At 38.7% G+C, this 21,558-nt stretch overlaps 1 protein-coding gene across 6 annotated transcripts in view; it reads right to left on the bottom strand.

Annotated features, from left to right (window-relative positions):
* TRAPPC9 (trafficking protein particle complex subunit 9) overlaps positions 1–21,558 on the bottom strand; it is a 446,388-nt gene that overhangs the window by 300,236 nt on the left and 124,594 nt on the right. For all 6 annotated transcript variants that reach the window (XM_072327382.1, XM_072327387.1, XM_072327386.1 and 3 more), the window contains one exon: positions 6,427–6,569. In XM_072327382.1, coding sequence (XP_072183483.1) covers positions 6,427–6,569 — 143 coding nt within the window. The remainder of the gene's footprint in view (positions 1–6,426; positions 6,570–21,558) is intronic.

Genomic DNA, 21,558 nt, shown 5'->3' with positions numbered 1-21,558 from the left:
GTTTGTCTCTGGTGTTTCCTTTAGAAGAACCTACCACATATTTCACATGCAAGGCTTTATTTTACAAGTGGCATGAAAGGCTGTATCTCATGAGGCAGTGCAGGCAAAAGCTAGAGTTAGAAAGATGTTTTCAGATGGATGAAATATAACCTAAAGGTCTCAAAATAATGTGCCCAATTAGGTCGGTACTTATTTCAAACTCTAAAAGATAACATTTATTTATTTTTAATTCTACGATGCCTTGGAGATTTATTGCATAAATTAATTTCTATTATCTTCTGTTACAGAAACCGGGATATAACACCAAGAGAAGTCAGTGACATGATGAATCGAACCATGTATTAAAAGCCTTACAGTGTCAGTTAGGATTACAGAAATAGTCACATAAGTGGGGCCATGGGATCTCAGACAAGAGGCAATTATATCATGATCTAGAAGTTTCTTTCAGGGGTACTGCAATTACTATTGCGACCTGCTCTGAAATGACATCATAGGATATACTTCAGTAACATTTAACACAGTATTAAAAACCAGATGCAGCTATCACGCTTTAATGACAGCTCACTGTAGTGAATAATCTCATTGCAGTTATGTTTCTAGCTTTGTTCTATAGTCAATTCAAACAAGAAACACTCAGAGGGCTTTTGGCAAGTTATCAGCATCCTGACTCAGCTCAATTTGCCATCAACTGAAATGAAGGAGCATTTTCACACCCACATTTTTGTTTGCTTCTTTCATGCCTTCTTTTTAAATGGTCATAACCAATATCCCCGTTTAAAACAATGCCAGAGAGAGAAGAGAAGCACTTGGAAATGACCATAGGCAATTGAAGGCTGGAATTCAACCAAACTCCCCCAAATCTACCAACAAGCACAGTCTCTTCATCTAGCACAGCAAAACAGTAAGTTAGAATATAAATTCTAGATCCTAAGCACCTCTGTTGTTGCTCTTTTGTTTTGAATAGTTTCCTTAGTTCAATTTAATTTTTACTAAATTCTCTATAGATGAATCTTTCCACCTTAGATTAACTCAGAAATTTACATCTCTTACTGTTAAAAAGGTTTTTTCACATACTCTAAGAATTGTCCTAATCTAACTCTTCCTAGTTGCAAACCTTCTCATTCACGCTAAATATTCCCAGCACATCTATAAATACCGGCAGATTTATGTTCTCACATCTTCATGTGCCAAGCTCTACATATTTAACATTTTGATCTCAAAAAATCAATGCCCCGAATCTGCAAGCTACTATCTGCTGTGCTTCCATGGACCCACTGCAACGTGTATAGTTAGCAGGGTTTAGGGTTAGCAAGATGATTTAACCCACTGGACCTATACTCCTCTATGTCATGAGTTCTTACTCATTAAAATGTATCATCAGCTCAATGGTGTGAATTTAAATAAAGAATGTAGTCTAGAAAGACTGTGTGCCCCCAGTGGCGCAGTGGTTTAAGCTGCTGCCTGCGGCACTGGAGGGCCCGGGTTTGAATCCCCCCTGTGGCGCAGGGGTAGAAGTGCCACTTTGCTACACAGAGGGCTCGAAACCCGGGAGTTGGACTCGATGATCTCTAAGGTCCCTTCCAACTCGCATGATACTATGATACTATGATCCACTCCTGAGAAATAGTTACTAAACCCGCTCCATGACAGTTTTTTACGAATGGTTAATAAGTCTAACCAATCAAAAAGCCTCTACTTGAAACTGAATGAAATTGAATTAGCCTGGTTTGTTTTTTTTTCATCTGCTTTGTTTTATTAATATAAGAGTGAATCAAACACTGTGGAGATACCAAGTCATTTAAACAGGTTATAGCTTGGCCTTCTTCACAACAAACTACGATGATGGATCTTCAGGTGGCCAACTGAAAGAGGTTTGCCTTCCCTTCAAAAATCTTTGGCATTTGAGCCCTGAAAGATTGAAAACCACAAGGTCAGAAATTGCTGCCTGTCAGCAGATAGTTGATTCTCATTCTGAATGCATTGGTTACAGAAATGCAAGAAGTGTTTCAGAAAATACTAAAGAACTTCTCTACTGTGTAGCCAAAACATCTGTTAGAACATGGCCGAAGAAACACGCTATTTACTCTTCTATCATTGGTGAGTGATGAACAGGATTTCTAACCCAAACCTGGCTCCTGCAGGGTGTACACAGCAATTTATTGCACTGAAAACACGGGCAATCACAGAAACAGAAACTACAATTTTGGAAATCATACCTGGTTTCATTAAGGCCCAAACTTCTGCCCACCCAGCAGAGGATCTCCTGAGAACTCTCCATGCAAACAAGATCCTTCTTTTTCAGTATTAAGTGAAGCCCAAGTTGGAAAAATTATATACTGAAATGACCAAAAGCACTGATAGGTCTTAGACTAGGAACACACTGCAGGCATTACTATGGACTGATGCCTTGTTAACAGTACTACATCATTTCATTAATGAAATGCATTAATGCCACAAAGGGGAACAAATCTACATTTAGGTGAACTGGCACTTTTTGACTTCACAGCGTCAGACCTGCCGTGTTGCTTTTTTCTGTTTTAATCTGAGTCAGCTACAAGAACAGAGTCTCCACCTCTGCTCTTGCCAAAGAAGACGTGCAGCTGAAGCTGCCAGGTGGTTTTAAGATCATCAGAAAATTCATCTGCCTTAAGAAAATTAAGAAATTTACTTTGCTCATCATCTTGAATTTGTAGAATGGAAGGGTAAGACCAAGCCTTACCCAAAAAGGAATGCAGTATCCTGGCTTCATTGTGGGTGGAATTCATCTACAAATCCACATTTTCCAGCCTTTGGAGATGGTTCTCATTTACTTTTGTTTAGATGGCATAATGGCAAGGGATGAGAAGAAAAAAAGTTCCCTACATTGCATACATCTTATTACAATTTTGATTACTAATCACAGGATAATAATTTCCTTTCAAAGACAAATAAGCAAATCAAGGATTACAGTGACATGACCAGAGGCAAACAACTTCCAAGCACGAGTCTTTTCCATCAGTCCTTTTGGCAGCTCAATGAGCATACAATGATACCCAGTGAAACTCCCTGGAGCAGAATACGGCTGCTAACTGACAGAACATCACCTCTTCTGACTGGAGGGCTGGAATCTGAATCAAAATGATGCAACAGAGCGCACACTTTAGCACAACAAGGGCTGCATCAAACTGAGGTGCCTCTACTGACCAGCACAGACAAAAGGTTAAAAGGATCTCTTGTCAGGATGGAATGCATCTTAACACACAGTGAAGATGCAGATAATGAAATTCCTATCTATAAAGCATAAGCCTGTGCACGAGTGGAAGGTATAATTATGGCTAGATACTTAAACAAAAACAAATCAAAATCAAACCCCACTCTCACAGGAAAAAAATGAACAAACAAACAACCACCAACGATTTCCGTGCTATCTCCCACGTATGTCTGCTCAAGAAGAAGAAATACCACCTGAATCTGGAAGGCTTTTACATAAACCTTAATCTTTATGTTACATTGGAGGGGAAAAAAAGTGATTTCATTAACATTTTCCCAGGTTTTGTTTGTTTTATTTTCTAGTAAAGACCTAAGGGAAGAATCAGTGCTCAGAGTTTTATATTCCACTTTAATTTTAAGCCCAGCAGCTATTAAGCTACTGTTTCTTACTTTTATTGAGGTAAAATGTTAAGAAAGAAAAGAAAAAAAAACTAGAATCCAGAAAATGAAAACAACATTAACTTTCATTCTGAAATGACAGCTGAGAAGGTAAGTTACAAAACACAGCCTCATATAATGACTAAACAAGAAGAAGCTCAGTGCCTAGAATAGAATTTAAGCAATGAAACCTCAGCTGCAACTCAATGGGAAATCTGAGTCAAGTTTTTAAAACAGCAAGCAAAAGTACAAAATTTGATATTCACTGGGCCTCAGACATCAGCAGAGACAACTGAGAATGAAAAAAAACAATTGTTATTTCATTTAATAACAAATACTTATCCTCAGCTGTCGGGAAGATGATGCTACTTTCACTCTTTTAAAAACAATATTGAATTATCCATGGCTTTTGATGGAGGATTTCCATTGGGAAGCACAAGGGTAAACAAAAAGTGTTACTACTCACTAAAACTAAAACTTTGGAACCAAGAATACAAAGTAATAAGCACTTAAAATGCTTCATGACTGAGCCATGCATACCCACGTAACATAATAGATCTGAATAGTCATTTGGCAAGTCCTGCAATGCAACATTTCTGAAAGAAATTTAAACATTTGTCCCCAAAACAGTAAAATATTTAGGGTGCCACATTACGATCAGTAATATCTTTACCTCCAATCAGCAAGCCAGTTTCCATTGACTTAAACAGTGTTCTATGTGAGGAACAGGCAAAGAATGAAGTAAATACAAGCTGCAGAAATCTCAGCTCAGTTACTTTGCTTGAGGTGTTTTTGCCTTTGTTCACAGGAACCAAAGAAACATTCTGTGCTCTGCAAGCTGTGGTGGGGTTCATCCAATCCTTGGGCATTTTTACTGCCTCACTTTTTTCCTTTGAAAAATGAAGCATGGTACCAACATCGCACAGACCAGTAGGCCTTTCCAGACTACTTTTGGGTTTTCTTTATGAAATTTGTCGCTGAAAAACGTCTTAGGACCAATATGAATCTCTTGATCAATTATGTTCCCTCTCAACATTCAAAGCAGTGTTATACAAATGCAACAAAATAATTTTGTATACAGCTGTATAAAATACATTTCCTACTTCTTCGTATTCATACCTCAGAAGTAATTATGCATTGAAAACAAGGCCACCTCCAGTCTGACTACCCAACAAAGCCAAGCATGGTTGTTCATTTTTTGGTGAGAGATATTCAACGGTCACCTCTGGAACTTCCAGACATTTAATGCATCCCAAAGATTTAAACAAGTTAGGGTATTTAATAACTGGTATAGGTGAATTTACGTGTAGACACTGAATTAATTAAGAATCAGTAAAATCATTAAATTACAGAATACATCTTTGTAAAGACTGCTTTACTTAAGCAGCATATAAAGCAATAGTTTAAAACATACAGAACACGAACTGTGCTTTTAGCAGCTAATAAACACAATTCATAGCAAAACAACTGCCTATTATAACTGATTACCCACAGTTGATGAATCAGATTTTAACAATTAGGGCATTTGAGAACCATCAGGTGTTGCTATGTTTTTTTAAATCTCACTAGCACAAGGGAGACCACTGAAGGAGAGAAGGGTTACCATTTATCCCTTATATTCAAAGACAATCATTTACACACACGTTTTTGGAAGACCCTGCTAGACAAACACAAATGAATGTGATACAGAATATACCACAGCAGTGGAGGGATGCAGAAAGAAGTATTTTAATAAACAGGACCAAAATAATATTTGAAACTCAGAAATTTTCCAGTGAACATGGATTGCTTAAATCATCATTGGAATGAGTTTCAACAGGGCCAAGTGTCGGGTCCTGCATTTTGGTCATAACAACCCCAGGCAATCCTACAGGCTTGGGGAGGTGTGGCTGGAAAGCTCCCAGACGGAAAGGGACCTTGGTGTGCTGATGGACAGTCGGCTGAATATGAGCCAGCAGTGTGCCCAGGTGGCCAAGAAAGCCAATGGCATCCTGGCTTGTATCAGGAATGGTGTGGTGAGCAGGACTAAGGAAGTCATCCTGCCCCTGTACTCAGCATTGGTGAGGCCTCACCTCGAGTACTGTGTCCAGTTTTGGGCACCTCAGCACAAGAAGGACATGGAGGTACTGGAGCAGGTCCAGAGAAGGGCAACGAGGCTCGTGAAGGGCTTGGAGAATCAGCCCTATGAGGAGAGACTAAGGAAGCTGGGGCTGTTTAGTCTGAGGAAGAGGAGGCTGAGGGGAGACCTTATTGCTGTCTTCCAGTACCTGAAAGGTTCTTACAGTGAGAGTGGGGCAGGTCTATTCTCACTACTGACTTGTGACAGGACGAGGGGAAATGGCCTCAAGTTGCGCCAGGGCAAGTTTAGGTTGGATATTAGAAAGAACTTCTTTACAGAAAGGGTGGTTAGGTACTGGAATGGGCTCCCCAAGGAGGTGGTTGAATCGCCATCCCTGGATGTGTTTAAGAGCCGCTTGGATGTGGTACTCAGGGATATGATTTAGCAGAGGTTTGTTGTTGTGGTATTGTTTTGTGGTTGTTTTTTAAGAGATAGGCTACTGGTTAGGCTGCGGTTGGACTTGATGATCTTCAAGGTCTTTTCCAACCTGAGTAATTCTATGATTCTATGATTCTATGATTTTCTGCAGTTAAATAAGGTTAAATTCCTAAAGTGGAGGAATTTTGCAATCTGGTTCACAGAATTCTTTGCCAACACGTTGCTGGTGATTACTGAAAGTTTTGAGCATGCTTTTTAGTTTATAGACACTATTAACATACAGGAATCAAAATCAGGTTTACCTGGTTGCTGGAAGCGTGCTGACACGTGTGAAGAATACAGAAGGCTCTACTTCTACGTGAAGACCAAGTGAAAGGTTCCGGTAATATCCCTCAACGTGTCCTGGTCCACCGGAGTATTTAAAATACAGAATGGCTTCCAGTGTCTGGAGAAATAGAAGTAAATTCTTTATTAGTAATTAGTATGTGTCACTACCTGCATTTTAAAATACAATTAAGATCACAGAAGTGATAGCAACAATGTTTCTATGACATCAAGAATTTGAATTTGCCTTTCTAACACACCTATTCTGTAACCTGTAGAAAAAAAGGGAATCAAATGACAGCATCCCTATGTTGCTTTTCTTCCTTAATCCTTTCAAAAATTAAAGCAGAGAACAAAGTCAGATGGATGTAATTCCTCCTCATTCAACATTAAACACAGTAAAAATGAAGAGCTTATTTTTACTTAGAAGAGTTTACAGATTATTAAATGATAAGCTCTTCCACTCTTCTAAAAACATTCATCACTACACTGCCTTTGTAACTAAATGAGAAACATCATTTTCAACTGTAGACTGACACTGAATAACCGAACAGTAGAAATATCTGGTCTCTGTACTGTAAGCATACACTCATCTCCTTTAACTATCAGACTACAACAACACTACTGACCAGATACAGTATATGAACCTTGTCTTACCTTGATATTCACCTCACAGAACATGACTGGTTAGCAAATATGAAAAATAATGATCATTATCATTAGTCTTACAGACTCATTACTCTCATTAGTACATTTCTTTCTTTGTTGGAACTTCTGCGCTCTGTGTCTTTTTACTTAATAGACAACCTGTGTGAAGCTTCCCAGCCTAAGTCTCCGTGTCATCTTCAAAGCCTGAGCTCAGAACAAATCTTTGGTTCACCCAGAGTGACTATATGCCAGCTCTTCTGTATTGCATTCCTGAAGGATAATTTGCTTGAAGCAAGGCAAAAATTTGGGAAGTCTCGATGGATTCGTTCCCTGCTCTCATTCTTGTCCCCAGGCACCTGCTATTGCCAGTCTCAGAGCAAGAATACAGACACTACTCTGGCATGGACATGAACTACCAGGTTAAGCTGAGGTCTCAGTTTGCAATGCAAGACATTTTAGACAATGCCAAACCAATGCTTTAGTGGCATGTGCACACTTAAACATCTTGCACATTTCCAGATTGCTTTTAAGCAATGTGAAGTAACTCCATCTCTTAATTTGCTTTCAATAAGATTCATAAGAGTCACCTCTGAATACAAACAAAACTATCCACTGGCTACTCTGCTGATGTCAATTCCTAATTTGTAGCTAATGAACTCAAGTTTAATTTATGTCAGGAGAGCTAATTGATATTAAATACAAAAATAGAAAAGCACAAACCCCCATTCAAAACACGCTTCACTCTAATTATCCATCTGGACTACTTAATAAAAATCAGAGCTAGGCCCCACAAGTACAGGTATCTGTTGTACAGGGATGTGTTCCAGTGTAAGAATGCACTTCAATTCTCATTAGATTTTCTGTGAAATCTCCAAATAGCTCCAAATTAGTGCTGTAATATTCAAAGCTCCTTGCACTGTAAAGCTGCTGAGGTGTTATTCAATGCTTCATCCTACATACGATTGTGGTGCAAGCCTGCTCATTTACTCCCAGTCCCATAGAATTACAAGTAAATATACAGTAAATGTTTGAAAGGTCATGGAGCACTGTCACTGCCCATGCAAAATCCTTCCTAACAACCGACACCAAAACGCTTGAATAAAGGACTATAAAATACTACCATTGATAAGCAAGAGAGTGCAAAGGCATCATCATAATTTTGGTCTCTCCTGAAGAGAAAAAATGATCAAATAAACTGGCTGTTGGCCCTAAATATGCCTCACATCCCATATGAGAGAACAGCAGAAGACTGAACGGTCTCCTTCCCACTCCAAATATAAAACCTAATTGGTGGCAAACAGATTTTGAATGCAAGAACTTCAGAGCACCAAACCCTGCACTCTCACCAGCTGTGAGATGATGAAGCAGGGTTCCTATGAATATACATAAAGGTACAGCTCCAGGCAGACTATACATTGGGAGTGTATGTGTGTGCACAGAGGAGGGCTTGATTGAGGAAAACATATTTTCCAGTGTCTTAAGGCGATCAGTGTAAGTTTTATTGCTTAGAACTCATATAGTATGAACAAGATGAGGAAAAAAAAAAATCAAATCTCCTTTAAAACTTTCTACGTACACACAGACACCTTGGGAAGGACTCCACATCCAATATCTAAGATTGATTTTCCATCACCACGACAGAAAAAAAATCCTACACTTTCATAAGCTTACCTAGCTCCAATTTAAAACAATTTACTGTTCTCTCCCACAGCTCCTCCAGAAACAAACAAGGCAAATGCTACAATCCCAGACTTAAATATCCTTGTATGCTTACTACAGATGCCTTGCAGAACCTATACAGATCGCAGACTGTGCCAGGGCACACTGCTGACTTAGATTCAACTTGCTATCAACCAGAATCACCAGATGCCTTTCCACAAGAGAAAGCCTCCAGCCTCCAGCCTCCCATCCCCCTGTCTGTACAGCCAGGTTTGTCCCATCCCAGGTACAGGTTCATATATTTGCTCTTGTGAAACCTCATGTGGTTGAGGATTGCCCAGCACTCCTCTTTGTCAAAAACTTTCTTCATGGCCTCTGTATTCTGGAAGGAGACAACAGCTCCTCCAAGTGTAGCATCATCCACAAACTTATATAGTATACCTTCAAGTTCTGTTTCAGTGTTTTACATAATTACATTAAAAAGTCATACTTTCAAGTAAAGGCTCACATACTCTGCATTTTCTAAATTCCCTTAGAATAGCAAAAATGACATGATGCAGATCTTAGCATTTAATAGAAGATGAAATGTCAGTACTTAGCTACAGGCAGTTTGCTCCTGAGACTCTGCAGATACTGCCTGCAATAATCATGAAGAAATATCAGAATGTAACATCATAGGCTCCCCATCAGGATTGTTAAAAGGCAGCATGAGGAGACTAAAAATATTTAAATGCAGAATGTAATGTTCTTTCCATTTTAGTTTCTGAACTGATTATAGAAAACAACTCTTAGTAATGAGCATAATTTCTGACAGGATTGGGGCTTGACATTTGAAAAGCAACATATTCGAGGTGTGTAATCTTCAAATATACTTTCTTTTTTTTCAAATCAAATTACATGCCCAACAGTAAACATGTTTTCAGCCCAAAGCCTATCATGTCCCTGATCTCCTGCTTCTCATCCAAATTAATACATGCATTAGTAGGACCTGCTTCAGAAGTAGAGTACGCATGCATGAGCGCTTAACCACTCTTTTTCATGTCTATCCCCTTTTCTCAGCTTTTTGGATGCCTTTTATTTTCTGTTTGCTGGTTGCTGCTTATTTTTTCTTAGACAGGCTATTAACTCCCTAAAACAAAAAAATCAGCTGCTTAAGAATTTTTTGTGTATAATTAGATTTACTGGCAGTAGCAGATAGAAAGCATGTTTCTCCAATTAATGCTGTTCTTTTTGATAGAAGCAGATAAACCTGCAATAAATAAGCTGGTAAATAAATAAGCAAAGAGCTGGCCAGCCAAAAGTGTGATCAGAGGCGTCCCATGTCCTCAATTCCAGGCATGATGAGTAGTGTCCAAGGTTAGACCTGGTCTGATGAAACAATTCAGTCCTGGAACCCTCAGGTAAGATCACATCCAAGAAGAATATAATTCTGTCTATGTATTGATTTGGTTAGTAAAATTAATTGAAATTAGCACTTTGAGTTTTAATTCACAACAGCCTAAGAAAAAACAAACACTCGTCTTCAATAAAAGACGGTTGAATATTGTATTTAATTGTCATTCCATGTATCTGCTTGTTAGAATGAGTTCATAGTCCATTGTTTCACATGGTAAGCTGACAAAGGGTAAAGAAAATATAAAAGTCAGGCGTAACAGTGGTGTTGGGAGAAATAACAGGTGATCTTGCTTGCTTTTTCCATGCAGGAATATACAATATTCCCTCAACCACTCAGATCTCCCTCCACTTGAAATACCTGCATTGAAAGGAAATCTAGGAGAAATGGAGTGTGTGGAGAGCACAAAGTCTTTACCCCATAACGTTTATCTCAAGCTGAGTACTATTCCACAACCAAAAATAATTTAGTCCCTCTTGATGCTTTAAGAAAACAAAGCCAGCTAATTCTGGGGCCATCTGAAAGGTCAAGGACACAAACTGAAGATCATTAGTTGAATATATTAGCAAACATACGTAACATTTTTCTACCTGTGGAACATACCACAAAAATCTACGTTCTATCACAAATTGAATCATAGAATCATAGAATTACTCAGGTTGGAAAAGACCTCAAAGATCATCAGGTCCAACAGCAGCCTAACCATAGTACCTAATTCTAACAACCCTCTGCTAAATCATATCCCTGAGCACCACATCCAAACGGCTCTTAAACACATCCAGGGACGGTGACTCAACCACCTCCCTGGGGAGCCTATTCCAGTGTTTAACTACCCTTTCTGTAAAGAAATGTTTCCTAACGTCCAACCTAAACTTACCCTGGTGCAACTTGAGGCCATTTCCCTTCATCCCGTCACTTGTCACCAGTGAGAAGAGACCAGCCCCGCTCTCACTGTAATCAAATTTCAGATACTGGCTAAATGCAATGACTGCACAGTGATGTCATACAGCTCTGAAGAAATCATTCTAGCTGTTGCTTGCTCTCCCACCGGAGAATATTTGTCTTAAACTTACAGCTAACACGGTTGACTTTTGATACAGATAATACAGATTCTGTCTTTCTTTCTGGATCTTTTCCAGTATTTTCTAGATGACAGAAAATCTAATTTTATTTTTAATTTTTTAGCTAAAAAACAAAAATGCTTCATCTTTATGGAAAAATCAGAGAGCCACAGAAGGATAAGAATTACTTATTGATTTTTCTGAATGTAAACCATGAAAAGCAACTCTGAATCTACTGGAATAATTCTTTAAAGCTTTAAAGTTCTTTAAAGCATCAATAAGTATTATCGATAGCCAGATCCCCAGTACATCATAAAATGGATGTCCATATGTAATCATCTTGTACTGCATATGTAATCATCCCGTAGGACCGAACAGCAGGAAGCATTCTTCATTCTCATTTTTTTTTCCCATGCATTTCATTACACATATGCAGGGCAATCAGAAAAGCTATGATAAAATTCTTAATAACTGATAAGCAATGAAATAAATTATGCCACGGTTGTAAATCAGATCTTTGCACGTATAAATGCAAACTAAGCCCAAATTGCTTTAATGTTACTCTACTACGTAAGCCTGAAGCAAAATAGTTTTATTTTGCATGTGTTAATTAGGCAAATTTAAACAACTGACTTATGTTCATGCCCTAGCGTAGCTTTATTCAAGTACACCTCTTGCATACACGCTGACTTTCAGCAGCAATTTCTGCAGTACAGCGACGTTCATCGAGCTCATCCATCTACATTTACGTCTAGTTAAGCTCCTGAACAATGAAACTGCTGCATCCCTTTGTAGAAATAGCACAATGGCAAGCAGCTGAAGCTAAATATAGCTCCTGCTGGCATATGCCGGGAATTAAAATAGTACATTCTTCCCCTCCCCGATCCTAAACCAGTAAGCTTCAGCAAGGAATCTCTAGTGAATACACACAGGAGCTCAATAAATCCCCCATTAAGCTTACAAGGCATATTCTGAATCTGTGCTAGCTAAAAATAGCCATGTTTATAATGAGAATGGAGATGTGAGCAGAATAATGTTAAGTTACAAGGCAGGCACACTACAGTCATTCTGCATTAACTAGCAGGGTGAATGAAAGGTCATTCTAAGAGACAGATATGTAGAATGACAAATCAAATATGATATTTAATCATCGTTTATTGATGAGCATTCATCTCACATTTAACTGTGCACTTTCTAATCTGTTGTTCCCGCTATAAATTCACAAGCTATTCTGCGTGCATTTTTTAGCTTTAACTGGTGTTTCTGCTTTAAAAGATCAGAGAAAGAAAGATAAGATTTTATAGCATTATTTCTAGAGTTTAGTTCCCCTCTGGGAACATTCAGGAAATATATACTTTTTCTTGTAATATTTATCAGAAAAATCTGCTCCTTCTGATTATAGGCAAATCACATCCAGTCCTCCAGGGCAGTAATATTGCAGCCAAACACTCAAGGGACTGATGTACATTTATAACTGCCCCAAAGGTTTTACCTCTGTCAACCTACACGCAAGCGGGAGTGGCCACAGCACCTCCTTGGTTATGATATAGATAAGAAATTAGAAATAATTTAAATTGGAGTGTGTGCCTCCGGTGGCGCAGCGGTAGAATTCCTGTTTGCAACACCAGGGGACCCGGGTTCGAATCCCCTCCTGTGGAGCAGGGGGTAGAAGTGCCGCTCTGCTACACAGAGGGCTCGAATCCCGGGAGTTGGACTCGATGATCTCTAAGGTCCCTTCCAACTCGCACAATACTATGATACTATGATACTATGAACTTTCACATGGAACATTCCCATCAAGAGCTATGAGTCTACTGATGCTAAGCTGCAGAAGCTGTCAGAAAAGCGTACACTAGGAAACCAAGAACACCTGCTTGCTGTTCATGAAAGCCTTAATGGAATAAAGAGGTGAGTCACCACACAAGTTCTGCAGTGGCCCCTCTGACACCAAATCCTGTCCTGATTCTGAAGGAGGAAGGTACAAAGGAGAGTATATGTAGGGACAGATGCTGATGAACCACTTCTCCACTCATATACCCTTTTGAAAGGGAAATATTTTCTATGTGAAGACCAACAACTCAGCCTGATTCTTACAGGAACGTCTACATAACGTATCTGTTTCTGTAAAGAGCCTACAGTCCACCACCAAATGCATTTCCTCACTGAAGCCTGGTCATTACATCCTTCAAAAGGGTCCCCAAATGTAAGCAGTACTCCACTGAAAGAACATACCTGTGAGAGGTGGATATAATCAACTCTAGGGTACAACAAAGACAGCAAAGAACATGTATCCAACAGAAATACCCCATGTATCATGAAAATATAAATGAAATCCAAGATAGCATAAAAAGAGGCAGAGCCCCAGGAATGAGCATCAGCAAAAGAACAAAAACAAGGGCTGTACAACTGGCTTCTTAGTAAAGAATGACACATTTAAGCACAGTTGCTACTCACCCACAACAGATTCTCTCTCACTTTTCTAAGAGAGAGCACACTGCATTTTTAATTGCCATCCACACCTTGCTAATGCAGACCCAGAAATCAAGTATTAACTTCCAGTGTGTATTCTGGGCTAAGCACATGAGAACTGCTGTACAACAGGTTGTATGACACTGTGAGAGTCTGCAAGTGTGGGTGTGGGTTTCCTGTTCCAGCAAGGGGTCAATACAACAGCAAGTCTGAAGAGGCTGCAACAACCTCAGCAACAACCTGCATAAGGAGTGGGGTAAACTGAAAAGACATTCTTTATTCTGCTCTCTATTCCTCTGCTCTTTAGGTTATTCCATACATTCTATCTGCCTTTTCCCACTGCTTTTACAAATAAAGCTCACATTTTCACAGACAATCTCATACCTCCAAGATCTCTGTCCTGAATGGTAATGACTAATTCAGAGCCCATCACTGTGTATTTGGAATTAAGGCTTGCATTTTCCCCATGTGAATTCTTTTGTAACGCCCATATGATGCAGATCTTCTCTTCAAATTTTAACAATCCATCTCTATCACAGAATAATTCAGTCAACTTCACCAGTTGTTCTTCATATATGGCTACCCTAGACAACCTGTGATGCACTCCTGAACACGACAAAGGGAAAATAATGATCCATAGAAATATGCTGGAAATCCCTTTTTAGTGGGTAAATGGACTGTTTATCCTACCCTTAACAAGCTCTTGACTTGTGAGAGCACCTTTACTTTTATCTCACAGAGTATCTGTTTCTCTCCAAAGAGCCTTTTTTCAAGACTTTAGGAAGCAACCTTAGCACTATCAACAATTTTCCCTTTGTTCATGGGCTCAGCCCAAGCGTCAAGATTCTGACAGATCTGCTAACAAAGACTGCCTTTCATAAGCTTTCAAATAAAATGTTTTAACACTACTCCAAAATGCATACCTTAATATTAATGAATCTGTTGCTACGCTCTTGTCGTATTATGTGCACTATTGATAACATACTAAGGCGCATGGAAAATAAAGATGAGGTGACTGGTGGCAACCAACGTGGCTTTACCAACGGCAAGTCATGCCTGACAAACTCGGTGGCCTTTTATGATGGAGTTACAACATCAGTAGATAAAGGAAGAGCAACTGACATCATATACCTGGACTTAAGCAAAGCATTTGACACTGTGCTGTATGACATCCTTGTGGCCACAATGAAGAAAAATGGATCTGATGGATGGACCACTCACTGGAGAAATTGGCTGGATGTTTGCACTCAGAGGGTAACAGTCAACAGCTCAAGTGTGACCAACAGGCTGAGGGAGGTGATTCTGCCCCAGTACTACATCTAGTTCTGGGGCCCCCAGCACGAGAAGGACATGGGGCTGTTGGAGTAGATCCAGAGGAGAGCCATGAAGATGATCAGAGGGCTGGAGCAGCTCCCATACAAAGACAGGCTGAAAGAGCTGGGTCTGAAGAAGTCTCGAGAGGACATTATAGTGGCCTTCCAATACCCGAAGCAAGCCTACAGGAAAGCTGGGGAGGGACACGACAATGGGAAATGGTTTTAAACTGGAAGAGGGCAGATTTAGACTAGATATTAGGAAGAAATTCTTTACTGAGGATAGTGAGACACTGGAATATCCATACAGGAATTCTTCTGTAAGTTTGCACTAAACAAACCTCAACTTTTGGAGGAATTCCTGTGATTAAGAAGGATGAACTGAAATTAGTGATTGTTCAAAAGTAGAAGCAAGTAAAAAAAGATGTTTTAAAACTGGAATGCTTGAACTACTTAATCAACAAATCCATTTATTCAGCATAGCTCATTGTCATAAAAATATGGAAGACTGGTACTTCAGATTTTTCAGCTGCTATTTGAGTTGGAAAAAGAGGCTCTAGTAGCAAAATCATTTTCAAAATCAGTAAACTTATTGAGCTAAATTTACCACTGATTTAATAAGTTTTATCGGGAATGAGTATTGCAAATTCCTACTCTAGTATGGTGGTAAAAACTAACAAAATGAAAAGATAATGAGATCTGTTTCCGAGCATTAAAGCTTCAGAAATCAAATGTGCCACAGTTTAGCTAGAAATCAGGTCCCAGACTTGCAGAGCAACAACCTTCCATTCTAATACATGTGTTTCTTTCACTGGGCACGTTATCCTAAAACTAATATGCGAAGCAACCAAGCATTCACTCACATTATTAAAACATACAGTCCTCTTAACAAAGGCAGTGTATGTGATCTCCTCACATATTTTTTTCTCAATATGGGGAATTGGGATTTAGCTCTTCAGTAAACACTAGGAGATAATTGCAGATATGAATCAGAAGTAGAGATGACACTAAAATTCATTTCCTCTCTTCATTGATCCCATTTTGCTGTAATTCAGCCAGGTAAAATTGGTCCAGGCCAACAAGTTCCTGCATCATTTCTTGCTGCAAGACTCACCTGCACTTCTGTAGGCTGAGCATAAACTTCAAATTATGTTACAACAACAAAAGCACACAGGTTCCACAAAGGCAAAAGTCTTAAAGCAGATGAAAGGCATTATAAATACTCTCTCAGAAATACAGAAGTCATTGGCAATTTGAATGCCGTATGTCAGACTGATCTGCAGTAATGTCTTTACCATTGATTTCTGAGAATGATCTTATAATTCGGTTGATGCTGGAACCATCACTCTACCACAGCTGACGTGTGTGTATTCTTCTTCTTCACATTGATCAATTATGCTCAAAATAAGAATTAAATAAATAAATAAATAAATAAAGATCAAAGAATATTCTATGAAAACAACATTTTAAAGGACAAAAAACAAAACAAAAAAGGCTTCAATATAAGCAGCAGGTTTTCATTTTTCCCCCGTTCAAGAAAACCCTTCATCAAAAATCATTTGGAGGTTCAGTAGCTCGATGTTATCAAAGAATTAATCAGCTGACTCGGAACTTTTTTCCTGAAGCAACCATGACAAATCTAATTCTAGAACCTATGCTGTAAAACCATCTAAAGCTGTAATACACCAATAAATCAGAAGACTCCACTTCAGAAAGAACAGAAAATCTCCTTTCTGTGTGAAACGGAAAAGGTCCGACCCTGATCCTTCGCTTTATTTAGAGACTCATGGAAACACATTTCCCCACCTTCCAACATTCACTCACAAATACACAAAATTTCAGCAAAAAAATTTGCCACCTGAGCACTTCTCTCTCCGGGGATCCCCGGTGGTCAATTAAGCTAAAGAAACTCTTAAATTTAAAAGTTTTCCTGAATAAATACATACATAATAAATATCTCTACACACACATTCTATAGACTACAAATACATGATTATAATGGGTACACACGAAAGCAATTGGTGCCTGATGGTTAAATCGCTATTTCAGTTCTGCTGGGGATGCTAACTTGATTTCTAATCTAAGAGGTTCACACACATTTAAAAGGATTACAAACGCTTATTTAAATTAAAAAACAAAAACAAAAGCACAGCACACTGAGTCAGCTCACTCAGAGAACTTCATAAATATGCAGCAGGAAACTCCCCAGCAGTGACTCATAACTTCAGCCGTTTAAAACAGTCAAATAATCATGAATTTTTCAACTGTTAGTCATACTTGATGAAATCCAAAGCCAAAACCATCCTGCTTCTGTGAATTCCACTTGACCATCCATTAAACTCTACTGAGATAAAAGCACTATGGGAAAAACAACAAAAATCAGGTAGCTGGGAAATGACTGCTAATTCTTAACGATTTATATGGAAAGACTGGCTCATACAAATGTATATTAAAAAATAATTCTTTTCCCTACAACTGATGTGCATATGGATTTTATATTCAGTTTATTTAAAAATGGACGACTGGTCTGGAAAAGTAATTTCACCAACTTTTTTTCTAAAGAAAAGGAAAACGAAGCGGGCTGGATGGGGCTTTGAGAAACCCGGTCTAGTGGGAGGTACCCCTGCCTGTAGCAGGGGGGTTGGAACTTGACGATCTTAATGGTCCCTTCCAACCCAACCCAAAACTTTATCCATAAGCTACTACTGAAAGGTGTGGTTTAGGCCCTGTCTAGAACCTCGTTAGAAAATGCACTGACACCTTCTAGCTGGCTGCCTCTCCTTACAGAAGTATGACCCTTGGAATAAGTGTTCCATTATTCTCCTGTACTGAGGACTCCACATGTGGATGCGCAGAGTAGGGATGCAACCACAGTCGATCAGAAGAGCTCTTATGCTTCCACACCCTTTTTTAGACTAAATGATTAAAATTATTAAATCTGGTGATATTTTTTAAGCAAATATGAATTATGTTACCTTCCAATTTAGAGACTCTTCATTGCCTACAGAGAAAAATCTTGAGCATTAGAAGTTCCTTACCCATGGTCTATTATGCAGTGGTTTTTACCAAAAGTAGTTAAGATCCGTAACATTTCAAGTCAAAATCAGTTTATCAATAGATTTGTATTATTCTCTCTTTTGAAGATGAATTGTCAAGACTGGATAAAAGTCAATCAGAATGAAGCCTAACTAGTGGACTGTGTATTCTAGAATGTAGATGACAAGTATCACACCCTGCTTTAAATAAATAAAGAATCAAGATCTTCTTGCCCGTCTCTAACATTTTAATTTTATCATGCCAAATGGTAAACAATCTGTTTAGTAATTTATTTTTACCAGGTAACATGAGGAGAAGTTTCTCCTATTGAAACAAAGACACATAAGAACTCTATTTAAATATAATATGCCTGACAGCTTTAATATGGGAAAAGTGTCAACTATTCCTGAGGCAGAGCCTCCTAGATGGAGGGCAGGTCTGTGGTTGTTTGCCTAAGGTGACCTATCTGCATTCAATCCTCATCAGAGAAAAATGAAGCTACAATAGACTTTAAAATAGGAAATTAACTTTTCCTAAGCAGATGAGAAGTTCAAACTAGTTAAATAGTTAAAATAATTAGTACTAAAAATGTGCCACAGTCACCACGATACACACAAAATTTTAAAAAGAAAATAATCAGGTTTAAAATGATTTTCTTTCACATTTTCTATTGGTTCCTCTTGATGGCTTTGTCTGAACTTTGCAGTCCACTGTTGGTCTTCTATAGAGGCATTTTCAATGTTATTGTTGTTTGGATCAGAAATATCCCTCTGTGTCAATATGCTTACTCTCAGCAAGCCTTTGAATCACAGACTCATAGAATCACCAATGTTGGAAAAGACCTACAAGATCATCCAGTCCAACCATTTGCTTGCACTCTGGAGTAGTCCTGTATCATAACAAATTTGGCTGCTTTGTTAATAAATTATGAAGGGCTGTATTAGAAATGAGAAAATGACTAATGAGTTCTGTGACCAGAGCTGGGCTCCCCAGCACAAGAGAGATAGGGACATACTGGAGCAAATTCTGCTCAGAGTCAGGAAGATAATTCAGAGGTTTGAGCATCTGTCATACAGAGAGGATGAAGCAGACGCTGAGAGAGCTGGCACTGTTCAGGCTGAAAAAAGAGAAGGCTTGGGGGATCTCATCCATGCATGTAAATACCCAATGGGACGGAGCAAGTCACTTCTCAGAGGAATCCAATGAAAGGACAAAAGGCCACATGCAGAAACACAATACAAAAAAATTCCATATAAACATAAGGAAGAGATTTACTACTGTGAGCATAGTCAAGTGCTGTAATAGGTCACCCAAAAAGCCTGCAAGGTCTTTGTTCTTTGATAGACTCAAAACCTGATCAGGCATTGCCCTGAGCAACCTACTTCAGCTGATGCTGCTTTCACCAGGAGGCCTGGACTAGATGGTCTAAAGAGATCCCTTCCAACCGCAACGATCCCATGAAACTAAAAAGAAAGATGTATACCATGCACTACTAGGCATTTAAGTCATCAGTACCAGTTTCAAGACAGTCTGAAATAAAACCTCCCGTTCCTCCTCAAAAGTACTGACAGCACGGGCATCTCACTTTAAGTATCTGTACTTTCTGGGGACCCATTACTTACAAGTGTAGATACAATCTACTCCATCACCAAAGAGACCCTTGGTATTTCCATAAGTCTCTCCAGCTGCTGAAGTCTTGGCTTTCTGGTGGCAGAGTTCCTATCTTCTCAGCCAGTCCTTCTTCCCATTTCTTACCTCTTAGTTGCAAAAAATTCTTTCTTCGAGCCTTCTATCCCTCTTGCCCAGATGGAAAAACCTATTCATCTCCAGAAGGTTTTGGACAACTCAACACAGCAAGCCAGGACTTTCTGACCCTCTTCTCTTCTACCATCCATACTCTCCTAAAGCAACACAACTTACAGCGACTCTTACCTGAAGACATTTGTGCTGGGTTTTGTAATATAGGCAAATGACTATGCATTTTTAAGTATTATAATTGGCATGTGTTACTACCTCAACACTTCACACTAAGAAAATGTCATGGAAAAACGTCAGCACCATTCTAAATATACCCACAATTAATAAAAATAAACCAACCATGTCCTCAGGCATTAAAGTACAGGACTTGAGCTTGATGTTTTTTTATGGACTCCACACCCATCACTGCCTTTTGCTTCTCTGTTCCTTTTTTAGCTAGTTTCATTAAAACACCTATTCAGGTTGGACCAAAAAGACTGTGTCAGTCTGCAGCAGCCTGCAGGTAAGGATTGAGCCACCTGTTTCACTGACTCTAAGACTCAATATTTTGAGAAAAAGTTACAAAAGGATTCTTCATTTCTTCACTTTTGCTCTCTTCTAGTTCCAATTCTTTATAATCAAATACATATTATTTGTATCTAAGAATGAGATGATGGAAAAGATGGAAAGATAAGAGAAGAAAGTGTTCAGGTAAGATTATAAAAGCACTGTACAGCTAGGCAGTGCTTTACTGTTTCTCATTTTAATATTTCAGGTCCCATGGATGGAAAAAATTAGAAGGAAAAATGATAAGAAGACTCATAGAAATGCAAATAAAACGAGTTGCTTTTGACATACACGAATTCCATCTTCTCCATTTACAGAATTGCCACTTGTCTTGCATTTTGTCAGAGGAGACTCCCAGTTTTGATAGACTTGTCACGCGCCCTGTCAAACAAGCTTGCAAGATACTGTAAAATTTGTGGAGGGAAGTATCTTTCCATTGTGGTGATGGTATGACAGCTTTATGAATGACGTCAATGAAGAATGTTGTTCTACACAGCAAATATATGGTGAGTTATCACATGCTACTCACTCTCTATCAGTATTACTCAGATGCTTCAGGCCTTGCTCTCCCTGTCTGCCATGTCATACAGATTTAATTCTTATACTCTCTCATGTGCTAGTTCAAAAGATAAAGAAAAGCCAGTGCAACTCACAGCTTAAGCTTGGTAACTAGAGAGAATAATTAGCTTTTTACTCATTTTCCACATAATGGAGACTATAATGTAACTAAATGGTTTAGAAGTGGCTATATGCTTTCAATGGTTCTTTCAAAACTACAACGTGATGTTATATGTTCCCTCTCATTTCAAAGTGCTTTTTAAAAACGTTTAAAGCAAAAATCAATGCGTAATCATAAAAACAGGTTAGAACTCAAAGCGTTTTAAAAAACTAATTATTACTCCAACACCACAAGACACAGATACTTTCTATTTCAGGTACTCTGTATCAGAAGAGCCAGCTCACGGCTGTCTCTCAGTATTTGATGGGAGGCAGCTTCAAAAATATTTAAGACAGGACATTTTTAATGCTTATTTAGTTTTCTTTCTGCTGAACAGGACCATCAGACAACACACACAGAGCTTTTCCTAAGCAGACACCTGCTCACCTAAATTTACTGAGATCTGCTGAATTGATCTAAACAGAAAGAATCTTATATCATAACCAAGATGCAATTGTATTGACTGTACACTCTGCAGAGAAAAGTTATGACTTTACACCAGTAAGTGT

The sequence above is a fragment of the Excalfactoria chinensis genome, chromosome 2, assembly GCF_039878825.1.
Source record: "Excalfactoria chinensis isolate bCotChi1 chromosome 2, bCotChi1.hap2, whole genome shotgun sequence".
NCBI lineage: Eukaryota > Metazoa > Chordata > Aves > Galliformes > Phasianidae > Excalfactoria > Excalfactoria chinensis.
The sequence above is the reverse complement of the archived record's forward strand: the minus strand, read 5'-3'. Positions and strand labels throughout refer to the sequence as shown.